The following is a 12,844-nucleotide window of genomic DNA, read 5'->3' on the forward strand; positions in this document are numbered from 1 at the left end:
AAAACATTAAAATGACATGTATCAATTCGATGGTTGATTTGAAAGCTTTCAAAACCATATGGAAGATAAAAGTCAAAATAATTCAACTGTGAAAACAATACTGTTCATTTTTTTAAAGAATGTGTTCGATAGAAAAAATAATGTTTTTATGTCATAATTTGTTTAATGTCCGATCCGATCAACCCATGATGTATTAATTATAGTTTTGTTCCATTATTTTTAATAAAAATTGATCCGATCCATCGGAAAAAAATTATATAATAACAACAAAAAATATTTTATATATATAAATAAAATGATCAAATATATAAAAGAAACTATCGATAATATATACAAATAAACTCACCATGCTCAAGGCGCAGGTGTTATCCTAGTTAAACATTAAAAGAAAGCAACCTAATGTTTCGTTCGGCTCTATTACGCTGAGCCAGTATATTTTTGAAATACTCTTATTTTCAGTTGGTGTGTCCCTCTGGTGACATTAATTAACACAATTTATTCAGTGAAAAAAAAAAAAAAACCAGACCGCATACCTAACTGATTCATTTCTACCCATATATACATCTTTTTCCAAATGCTTGCTTGCCACACACCCAAAATCATTTCATAAAGAAATCAAAATAGAGAAATAAAAAAGAGAGATGGCGAGATCAAATGTTTATCTCATCTCCATATTTCTCATCATGGCTTCACTTTCCCCCTCTTCCCACGGCCTGAAATTTTTTGGCTACGTACTAAATAGGACGAGTAATGATTGAGGGTGTCTCGAATGCCACTGTTTTCGTAACATGTGGCGGATCAACCATCAGTCTCGCTGAAGCAGCGACCGATTTTAAGGTGCATTTACCATAGTACTCAACATCATACAAACACTTTTGTTCGACCCTAGTTTCTGCGGTATCGGGACTAATCTTCGGAATGAAGGTTGTGGTGTTGAATTTCCGGACGACGTCGTCTATGCCACATTATCACTGGTCGGCATCGGCCGGACGAATAACATATTTACAGCCTTTTAAGTGCCGGCTCCAAGGGGTGGCAAACATGGCATATGCCATGGGTCCATCTTAAAATTAACCAAATTTAGTGATAAAAAGTAGGCGTGGAACTTTTATCCGAGATCCGGATTCGATCGGTGATCCGATCCGGATCCGATCCGAAAATCCGGATATCCGGAGAGGCCGAATCCGGATCCGGATATCTTGATTTTTTAGTCCGGATATCCGGATCCGTAAATTTTATTAATAACTATTTCAAAAATAGTAATATCTATATATAAAAACTAATTTTATTTAATATATTTTCATTTTTATAATAGTATATATAAATTTTATGTAAATTTTGTAATATTATACATAGAAATAATTAAAAATATTATATATATTTTTAGTTTTAAATTATTGTTAATATTTTATATATAGTAATATTATTTTTTATTTATTTTAAGGATCCAAATCCGGATCCGGATATCCGCCGGATATTATAATTTTTAGAAGGATATCCGACACCCGGATATCCGCGAACCCCGGATCCGGATAAGGATAGTAAAATTATGGATCCGCCGGATAAGGATCCGGATCCGGATACCTTAACGCAACTTCCCCGACTCAGAGACCTAATAAAAAGGGTCGATATTTATGTTTGTTTCTTACAACAAGGGTCCAAAATATTATGATTAACCAATTATAATACATAAAAAAAATTTGTCCAAGGTCCAATATAGTTTTAAGCCGGCAATTATAGGGCAGGCCCCTTTTCATAATATTCTCTGGTGCAATGTGGACTTTCATGCATTCTATATATAATAATGGTCTTCTGCTGTTTCACACTGAGCTGCTGCAGATATAGATAAGGGCATTATGTTCTGCAAAGCTCTCTGAATTTTTAATTTATATATTCTCTGTATATTAATAAAGAAACATTTAAAAAGTTACCATGTAGTTTGTACTAATTAAAAAAAAGTCATCCTGAGTTGTCACGTAATTAGAATGTTAATTTTGCCTACGTGGCGGCTTGAGAATCAATTGAAAATTTTGTTAGTCCATAATTAAATTGTTAGGAAATGTTATATTATACTAGGGTAGGCCCGTCCTACGAACGGGATATATTTTACTTGTTATCTAGGTTTTAATTTTTTGCATGATTTTATGGTTTGTGCTTTAACGTTTGCATTTGTAATAGATATGTATAATAATGAATTTTTTCTTTTAGAAAATTTTAAGTGATGAGGGATATTATATTCATTTTACTTAACATTTGATGTTCATTTATTTTTTTAACTTTTTTTTGTTTTTTTATTTGTTGTCAAAAATATTTTATGTTATTATACTATTTTAGTCATTATTTTTATTTTTTTGTTATGTGTTTATAATGAGAATACATTTTTATATTATCTTCACCTAAGTCTAATTAAAATTCTTTATTTTTTATTTTTTATTAGTCTTGGTAGAGATTATAAGTTTATATTAGCATGACACGATTTTCATGATTGAAATGATATACATTTTCTTAAATGTTTGTTCAACTTTTTATATATAGTAAGTAGATTTGAGTTTTTACTGTGGTGGTAAGGTTTAATACTCAAAACGTTGATTACTTTATATTTTGTATATACGAAATACTTCGCTCGGGATGTAACTCAATTTATCGTTTTTTTTGTTGCATAATGTTGTTGTTGTTGGGTAAGTCTAGGCAATAATATTTTGTTGAAAATATTGTTAATAGAATGATTCTGATGTTATTTATGAATTTTGTTAATCCTGAAATGCCTTGTAGAGGCTAACCATACACTCTTGTGAAACCCTTACTAACGTTTTGCTGGTTATTAAATATAGGGTTAAATTTATTCAACTTGTGAAGCATTAGCTTCATACAGTTATTTACTTGGCTAATCCGAATTACATAAATGCATTACGGTAAATTACTATTGACTGTCAACGAAAAAAATATGAGAACTGGTAATTACATTTTGTAAATGCACAGTTTAAAAATATGTTCTCAGCGAACACAACCAATTGATTTTAAGTAGAATTAAATAGAATGAAAAGAAATACTACACAAAAGATAAAGTACATAGAATACTTGTAAGAAATTCATAACACTGGATTTGGCGGTTTGGGTTCTCGAGCCCAAGACATGCACGTCGGATCGCCTGGATAATAGCTATGACAACTTCGTTTTGGCCAATAACTCTTCTATGAAGTCTCTGCACCGTAGCACCGTAGCCAGTTTACAATTAAAAAAAGTCTGCACCGTAATGTGAGAAACATGCAACTATGAACCTGAGCATGGCGAAGTCGAACCAAAGACCCATCTTCATCAATAAAGTCGATAGTTTTGTCGGGAAGAAACCGATCACTATTCAATAAGGAGAAGAAACTGATTTGAGTAAATGCTCAACTTTGTCTAAAAATCACGTGTTGGAAAGAGAATTATGACCTTAAAGCGTATTGAGAATTTTTTATCTATCCAAGACAAAACACATGCTTACTCTCTTATCTGCCTACCAACCAAGTAGCGTACATGCATATGCTTATAATTTCCTGCTTTATGGTTTCAATTTCCTTTGACGAATTAAAATGCGCAAGGATGTTAGCGAGAGTATTGTACGGGTTTGTAGATTTTCAACAGACGGTCATGCTTTGAGCATTAAACTAAGAAACTGGAAAATACCTTTATTAAGCAAGCTTTCGAATCCTCTCTCAAGTACCACATTTTGTTCTACATATACATGAGCACTGCACCAAATCTAAGAAATAAAATATTAATCAGACCCAAATAATAATTAATCTAGAGCGAATTAAGAGTCATATATTGCAATGTATTAGAGGAGACAAAATAATTACCTTTAAAAGTGACAGACAAATCGTGAGCTACATGCTTCCTACACAACTCCAAATGTCTGAATACTTCTATTTCACATATGCTTGAACAACATTCTTTTAAAAGTTTGCAATCCAAGCCTGCAAGGATAAGACAAAACCAACAGTTCCATTTATAATTTTAGTTCGTCTCCAATCTGAGGTTTAAATTTAAAAATATATGATGGAATTATAAGCAAAAACATTCCACTTGCCATAGCTGTTGACCCTGACCAAAAGATCTCATGTGATTAGCTTGGCTTTTGTTGATCAGGTTCAGTTCACAATCGTCTGACCCGTTGAAGATTTGCAGTCCTGGCATGTAAGGATAAATAAAACACCAAGAAAACAAAAAGAGGTTTAACTAAAATTGCTAAACAACAGAATTCAATAGAATAATGAAATAACCAATAAAAAGAAAAGAAAATAGGAACGACCTGATGAGGCGAAGTCCAGCGAGTATACCAGCTACCAAAAACCCTTAAAGAAACAAACCCTAAAGAAACAAACGAAGAAGCCACCTTCAAGGGTTACTCGCTGCAATAAACCTTCAGTAGCACAAAACCACCACCGAGAGGCGAGAAGAAGCTCGAGCTTCCAATTTCATAGAGAGATACCAGAACAGACCAGTAAACCTCCACCACGGGCATAGAGTATCACCACAGAACCACCGAGGCATCTGACAAAGAGAGATCCGAGCAAGACCATATAGGCAAGAGATTTAAGAGATACGAAGATATGATGAGATCAACGAAAGGGAAACTCACACGTATTTATACTGAAACACAACATCTCAGATCGAAAAGCATTGGAGAAGACAGAGTGGGAGAGCGAATCAATGGAAGAAATCACGAAGCCTTTACTCAGACCGTTTTAGATGGTGAGAAAATCGCAAACGTCGCCGACATGAAGAGACAAACTTCGTTTCTTAGCTGCAGCGTATTAGGGTTAGACACTACACGAAAACAACTAGTTTCCTGCGGACGATTTCGTCGAAAATAGTCGTCAGTTTTATTTCGTCGGAAATAAAAATTTCGTCGGAATTTCGTCGGAATTGCTGACGAATTTCCGACGGACATATTTGTGACAAAATTCCGACGAACAGATTTCCGACAAAATTCCGACGGAAATTACGATAAACAATTTTCCAACGGAAATTCCGACGAAATTACGACGAACAATTTTCCGACGAAATTCCGACGAACTTATTTCCGACGAAATTCCGACGGATTTATTTCCGACAAAATTCTGACGGACTTTATAAATTATTTAAAAAAATTAAACAGATTTTATTTAAATATTTTATAATAAATATTTTTAATTCATTAAATATATATAAAATTTTAAAATTAGAAAAACGTTTTTGTAATATAATTTTTATAAAAATCATTTATAATAATTATTTTTAATTCTTTATATATATATAATTAAAATTAGAAAAACGTTTTTGTAGTATAATTGTTTTTAAAATCCTTTATTATAAATGTTTTTATAAACATAAAATGGTTTATAAATTGAAAATATTTTAAAACAAAGAGAAAACGTTTTTTTTTAATTTTTTAAAACTTTTTGTAATTGAAACCTTTTTCTAATAACTGAAAAAAGTTTTAATTAAATCTAAAAAAACACAAAAACATTTTATAGATTGAACAGGTTTTTAAAAAGGTGAAAAAGGTTTGATAAATTTTAGAAACCAGAAAACGTTTGATAAATTATAACAAACTTTTTAAAAAAGTAGATAAACTTAAAATGTTTTATAAAAAGCTTAAAACGTTATATAAAATTAAAAAAACATTTTGAAACAATAAAAGATAATAAAAACTTGAAAATATTATATATATATATATATATATATATATATATATTAAATAAAACTTTTCAATAATTATAAATACACAAAAAAAATTTTATAAAAATATTTAACATATAATTTCTAAAATCTACGAATCTAACATCTAAAAGTTTCAATCTACATATAAAACAACAACCTAAAACAAAATCTAACAACATATAACTCCTAAAACTATCAATTCTATCCTAAATTTTCATATTCAAAACCTAAAATCCACAAATCTAACATTCCAAACCTAAAAAAATGTAATCTAAAGAGGGGTTTAGATGACTTACATGATTGGGGAAGAGATTTGGAGGATTTGGGGTCGGAATCGCAGATTTGTGAGAGAGAGAGAGAGAGGAGTAAGACCGCGTAGATTGCAGAGGAGAATAGAAAAAAATGAGGAAGAAGAAGAAGGGTCAGCTTATGTATTAAAAATAAACTGGTGGACAGATTTCGTCGGCATTCGGTCAGTTCTATTTTAAGCGGTTAACTAAATAAATTTCACAAATTTTCTTCCCGGGTAAAGTGAAAAATTCCGACGAAACCTATCCGTCATATTAAATTCGTCGGAATTCCGTCGGAATGTTTCGAGAATATCGACAAAGGAAGCCTCGATATTATCAATGAAAATATTGTCCGTCGGAATGTCCGTCAGAATGTAGCGTGTTTTCTTGTAGTGAGAGGGTCTCCTCCACGCCGGACCCAGACTCTTTACAATATTAAAGCCCAAGTACATTACAATATTAAAGCCCAAGTACATTCAAATAAAGCCCATGATGACAAATCTTTAATGAACCGCTGCGTTTTGGTTAGAGTAGACATATGTAGGCTTGACAGCATCTGAATTGATGACGTGGATGTCGACGTGGACCTCTTGGGAGAGAATCAATCTGTAATTTATATATAAAGATAATATGTCCATTATGGACCATTCATTTATAGAATTGAAATTATTTTATATTCTTTTCTTAAATAAAAACTTACGGAATTACCTAATATAATTAAGATATATATGGCAATTAATGATTTTAAATAATAAAGATTTGCTAACAATATGTATACTTTCTATCATTTTTTGTTTAATTATATATTATTAAAATAAATTACACAATTATATTAATCATATAATAAAAATTAGATATTTTGTATATGTTGTATTTTGAATTTTTCAAAACGAGTATAAATTACTAAAACTGTTAAAAGAGAAGCTACTGTGAGGAAGCTTCAATGAGTATTAGAAGATCAAGAAGGTATCGCTCTGAGATTCTAAATTCTATTGAAGCAGAGCTGTCCATGATAAATGAGATTCTAAATTCTATTGAAGCAGAGCTGTCCATGATAAAAAGGAAATTGAGAAGTAATGTGGAGGATGGAAATCTATGGAGAAGGAAATCAGGGTTTAAACAAAAGTTTTCGACTCATGAAACTTGGATGCTCCTTCGAGAGACTGGTTCTCATTGCGGATGGGCCAGGGGTGTCTGGTTCTCTCAGGCTACACCTAAGTTCGCTTTCTTGACATGGTTGGCTATGCTAGATAATGGACATAGTATCTAAATGGTGTTTAGGAGCCGATACGACGTGCGTATTGTGTAAGAGTGCTGTGGCATCTAGGAACCACCCGTTTTTTTAGTGTCCTTGCTCTGGTCAAGTCTGGGAACATCTCACTGCAGGGATTCTGCGAAATGATTATACAAATGTCTGGTCGGAAATTGTGACTCTGATTACAGAAAGGAGCATGGAGAAGAAGAAACTTTTCTGCATCAGATACTCGTTCCAGGCTGCCATCCATGCGGTGTGGAGGGAGCGAAATAAGATAAAGCATGGAGATCAGCCCCTGCCTATACCAGCCTTGAAGAAATTCATTGATAAAGGAGTTCGATATAAGCTCAGTTTGATGAGAGTAAAAGGTTGAAAGAGCATGGAAGGAGCTCTTTGATACTTGTTCAACACAAGATTGTAAATATCTTATAGCTTTCATTTTGAGTATAAGAAATAGAAAATGATTAGTTTCTTAAGATATGGATACACTTGGATGTAAAACGGTTTTTTGATGAATAAAATTTAACATTCATTCAAAAAAAAAATTTTGTGATCAAGGTTTAATTTTTTTCTGTAATAAGATACAATGATTATAAAATCATATGAATATATAATTTTATTTTAATAGGTGTTTATGTTAATATATATATATTTCATATCGTTTAAATTAAAATATACATCATATGAAAATACATACTTCTATTTTGATATTTGCGTTAAATATATATTGAAAAGTTAATATTAAAAAGCTAATATTTTAATTTTGAATCTTCATTGTTTTTTTTAAATGATTATAAATTATTGAAACCAGCAAATTTCACATTAAAAAAAAAATCGTTGTAAATTTTTGTCACACAAATATGCAAATAATCATAAAATCATATGAGTACAAACCTCATTTAATAAATATACATATTAAAAGTATATTGTATATCTATGTTAATATCATTTAAATTTAATTATATATCATATACGATAGATAATATTGATTGTTTTGATTTATTTACCCTAAAATTATTGCGAATAAACAAGAACGGTCGTCTGATTTATATGTGTACGCCAATTTATTACATAATAGCAACTGATTTCTTAGTTATTTAATATATAATATTATTTTATTATTTCATAATATGCAGAAAAACATAAAAAAGTAATAAATATAAAATATTTATTCTGCACAAGGCATGGATCTTAACCTACGTGTGTATCTCTTTAATAATTTTAAATATTAAATATTTCTAAATCTGATGCCAAAAAAAAATAACAAAATGAAATAAACTCAAAAATTAATATTTATATCGAGCAATAACCAAAATGAAAAAAACGACACAAAAATGAGAAAAATATTGAAGATAGATAGGATTGACATGTGAACGTAAACTTCTCATAACCATAATTAATTTTTAAATTGTTTAATCGTGATATAAAACCGAGCTGACATAGTTTCATTGTAACCAAATAGTAGGCCTGAGATTCTTTGGCCTAAACGTTAGGTTCTTATGCGATTTTTTGACCTAAAATATTTTTAAAAATGAGATCAGCTCATCAGTAAACAAATTATGTAATTAACAAAAAAAAATTTAAATTGTTTAAGAGCCAAAAATATTGATTCGATCAAGAATATAAATTTTATTTTTCCATACGATATAAAATTTAACATTTTTTTGCATGAATAAATTTAACATTCATTTAGAAAAAAAAAATAAACATAAACATTTTGATACCATTTTGTTTTGGAAACAAAACACGGACCGGGCCAATTGTGCAATAACGGACTGAACCATGGTCATAAGTCTAGCATTAGATCTTCTCGTGATATTTGAAGAATTTTCTTTTAAGGTTTGGTTTCGATCTAAGTATTCAGAGACGGATCATGATAATAATTGCCTACTTTCCAGGCAAAGTTATACAAGAAAGTGGATTTTTGTGTTTTGTGCTTTTCCTCCTTGATATTTCTTTTTTTGAAACTTTCGAGGAAAAGTTATACAAGAAGGTCGATTTTGTGTTTTGTGCTTTTCCTCCTTGCTATTTCTTTTTTGAAAAAAGGTTAAACCAAGGTCTAGTTAAGACACAGACCAAACCTCCGGGTGAGAAGTGCAACCCACGACAAGCCCTCTCCCGGGTATTCATACGGACGTATCCGCAGACGTGGTGAACAGAACAATGTGACTTAGTTTTCGCAGCAGGAGGATCGAACCCAGCATGTGTTTGCATCCAAGGCCGTCCACTACTACTGGACCACAAAACCCGCTCGCTCCTTGCTATTTCAAAACGTAGTTCTCTAGTAACTGCTTCTAAGTTTATATCTTACTCTTTAACCAAAACAAATCAATAAAATTTGTTTTGATTTGGATCAAATTTTCACAATATAAAATTTTCAAACCTAACCGTTCTAACGCTTCTCCACTAGTAAAAAACTTTCGCATAGCCACTACAACTCTGTGGCTATAGAGGAGAAATTCGTGGCTTGGGAGAAAAGAGCCACGGTTTTGGAAAGGAGAATTACCGTGGCTATAGCCTCGTGGCTGGAACTAAAACGTGGCTTTTCGTGGCTATTAGCCACGCTTTTTCCACGCTTCTTTTCGTGGCTTAAATAGCCACGCTAATAACTCCTTTAGCGTTGCTAGTTTTAGTGGCTATAATAGCCACGGTTTTACAACTTATTTAAAGTGGCTGTAGTTACCACAGTTTTGCCACTATGTATTCGTGGCTTTAAAAAGCCACGATTTTGTTTTTTATAAACGTGGTATTGGTTAGCCACGTTAATAACCATTTTTGTAAATGGTTTTCTTCTTTGATTTGTTTTAATTTTCCAAATTCAAAATTTTATATTTTCATTCAAATATTAAAACATTGCACATATAATTAAAACAGAAATTGCATATATATAAAAGAGTAGGTTCAATATTACACAAACTTAGATAATTATACAAGGAAGAAGAGTTTTAAAGAGTCTAAGAAGACTCTACAAAAGATGAGCTAGAGTTTGATGAGCTTTGTTACAAAAGAGAAGACATGAACCTACTTAGGGCTGAGGAGTTGGGACTTGGGGCTGAGCATAAGTCTGTTCAGTAGGTGCTTGTGGGGGACGAAGCATTTGGAGGAGCTGATTGATTGCATCTCTTGTTGATGCAAACTCCTGCTTCATCTCGGACACATCCTGCTTCACCTCAGACACGTCCTCCCTCACACTTTGGAGGCTTGTCTCAAGACCTCCCACCCGCATCTCCAGCTCCAGGTTGCGCGCAAGACCATTAGGGACGCGTGAAGAAGGTGCTTGCTCCCTGTATTGGGCACTGCCGAGTCCATAAACATGCCCCCTCTTACCCTTAGCATTCTGTTGAACATAACAGAAAAAAATTTTAATAAAAGCTTTCTTCACTGTAAATAAACAGAACATGTACAACTCTAAGTCATATCTAATTCTACCCGCAAATAACCAACCACATTCTTAAGCAGCTCTAAGTCATCCAAATCCACATACAAATCAGAACATAAAACAACTGAAACGTCCTAGTGTATGAAAGATACCTTTAGATAAGCTTTGTTTATCTTGAGGCGAGAAGGAGTAGATGATGCACTTGGACTCACGGGTGATCCGTCAGTGTTAGAGAGTTGTGTGGCTTCCATCTCGGCTTGAGTAACCAACTCTTCAGCACGGTAGTCCACAAAAGTTCCATCTGGTCTGGTGTGTGTCGCCCTAACTAGGTCGGTGAATGATGGCCTCTCATTAGTACCAGAAGCCACCATCTGCACAAAAGGAAAATAATTACAGTAGATTAGAAAAAAAAAAGAACATTATTAAGAGTATAGACATGGAAAGATACCATGTTATACTCAATCCTTGCAAAAGACCGAGGTCCTGCATTATGCTTGTGGCAGCCTTTACCCACAGGATCAGACTTGCGAGATTTTGCAGCCTTCTTGCTCTTCTTTTTAGCTGCATCGGTCGCCCAATACTCTAACAGGAGAGTCCAGTCAGCTTCATTGATGTACTTTGTCTTCTTATGTTGCCTCTTCTTCTTGCTTATCCTTTCACCAATGGCTGTCCACGTTTCTTTCTTCCAAAGACCGTAGACTAAGTCATTAAACTCAGGGACCCAATAGAAATTTTGCTACAAAAGAAAGAAAAACAGTTAGCGATTTAAAACATGTTAACAGCATATACAATGTATACTAGTCACTTACCACAAAGGTTTGCCACCATGATTCCCTCCTTTCATCAGGAACCGTCCTCCAACTCTTCCAAGGCCCCATGTAGTATGCTTGCCAAGTTGCCCGAATGAAAGAGTTGACACATGGGTCAATACCAAACCTAAATCGATAACCAACATCAGTAACAGAAACAATACATCACAAAAAATCCTAAAAAATAAACAATCATCGCTAACAATCCTAAACAGAAACTATCCTAAGCAATCACAGCCATAAAACAATTAACATAAACTATTTTAGTCTAAGAAAGAGATGGAGACCAAATGTAATCTTACCATAAAGCTCCATTGATTTTATCTGGATGGAGATGAGGCTGTGCTAGCCTAGCAGGTGAATTGAGCATGGCATTGAGAGTCATCTGCGGGTAGCTATTGGAACGAGAAGAGGAAGCAGCACGGTTCGAAGCCGGTCCAGTAGCACCAGGAGGCATAGGAGGAGGTACTCTTGGTGAGTTCATCTGTTAACAACCAATGACAAAGAAACATTAGTATACAAACAAATATAAACAGAGACAAAGCGAAACAAAAGAGACAGAGAGAAGAACATGAGAAATTTAGACAATTTTTTGGTCACAAGAACACTAACTAGACAGAGACAAAACCCCTAATCGAAACCCAAGTTTGGAACGAAATCAAAACCCTAGATTGGAACGAAATCGAAACCTTAAATTGCATGTGAAATCGAAACACACACAGAAGCGAAGAAATCAAAACCCTAGAACATCTAATCGATTCGGGATCCTAAGATTTCTGATTTAGCGGAGGAGAGAAAGGGGTTACCTTGAGAAATGAGAGACGGGAGACGGTGACGCTTGGAATGGGAGACGGTGACGCTTGGAATGGGAGACTTGAAACCGGAGAAGACGACGCGTTTCGTCAGTCGCGAGTCGAGAGAGAGTTTCGGTTTCTCTTCTGTGCTAAGTGTTAGAAGCAAGAGGAAAACCGATATAAACTCTTTCAGCAGAGCCACGAAAACAGCGTGGCAGATCGTGGCTTGGTTTTAGCATTAACCGCAAAATGTCAAATAATTGGAGCCACAACCGAATAAATTGGAGGCAAACCAATTGGCAAACCAAAATTTCCAATTAGCCACGACAATGCCACAAAAATATAGTGGCTATTTTTTAATATATTGGAGGCAAACCACTTGGTTTTTTCCAATTTTCACATAGCCACTAAAAAGCCACGAAATAAGCGTGGCTTATTTCAAAACCCGGAACCACGAACATCTAACACCTAAACTATAATCCCTAAACCCTTTCCCTCAACCTTATACTCACACAACAACTTACATACATATTCCAAAAATCTTACAATCTATTTTAAAACCTTACAATATTTTTTTAAACCATATATTTTACAACCTTACCATTTATTTTACATCTCACAATATATTT

General features: G+C 33.4%; 1 protein-coding gene and 1 long non-coding RNA gene across 2 annotated transcripts; both read right to left on the reverse strand.

Moving 5' to 3' along the window:
• Nucleotides 1-4,373: 4,373 nt before the first annotated feature.
• LOC106305638 lies at nt 4,374-6,064 on the reverse strand. The gene is made up of 3 exons (XR_001263029.1): nt 5,985-6,064; nt 4,625-4,789; nt 4,374-4,536 (listed from the first exon to the last, which is right to left on the reverse strand). It is a non-coding gene; the product is annotated as an uncharacterized LOC106305638 (long non-coding RNA).
• Nucleotides 6,065-10,258: 4,194 nt separating this feature from the next.
• Nucleotides 10,259-11,905, reverse strand: LOC106302765. The gene is made up of 5 exons (XM_013739206.1): nt 11,724-11,905; nt 11,422-11,548; nt 11,061-11,348; nt 10,765-10,983; nt 10,259-10,570 (listed from the first exon to the last, which is right to left on the reverse strand). Exons 1-5 carry the CDS (start codon nt 11,903-11,905, stop codon nt 10,259-10,261), a joined length of 1,128 nt encoding a protein of 375 aa, XP_013594660.1.
• Nucleotides 11,906-12,844: the final 939 nt, after the last annotated feature.

This window comes from Brassica oleracea, chromosome C7 (assembly GCF_000695525.1).
Source record: "Brassica oleracea var. oleracea cultivar TO1000 chromosome C7, BOL, whole genome shotgun sequence".
In the NCBI taxonomy this organism is placed as follows: Eukaryota; Viridiplantae; Streptophyta; class Magnoliopsida; order Brassicales; family Brassicaceae; genus Brassica; species Brassica oleracea.

Coding starts and splice junctions, on each gene's coding strand:
- LOC106302765 (XM_013739206.1), bottom strand. CDS start 11,905: ATGAACTCACCAAGAGTACCTCCTCCTATGCCTCCTGGTGCTACTGGA. Junction 11,549..11,723: donor AAAATCAATGGAGCTTTATG/GTAAGATTACAT, acceptor TTATCGATTTAG/GTTTGGTATTGACCCATGTG. Junction 11,349..11,421: donor CATGGTGGCAAACCTTTGTG/GTAAGTGACTAG, acceptor TTTCTTTTGTAG/CAAAATTTCTATTGGGTCCC.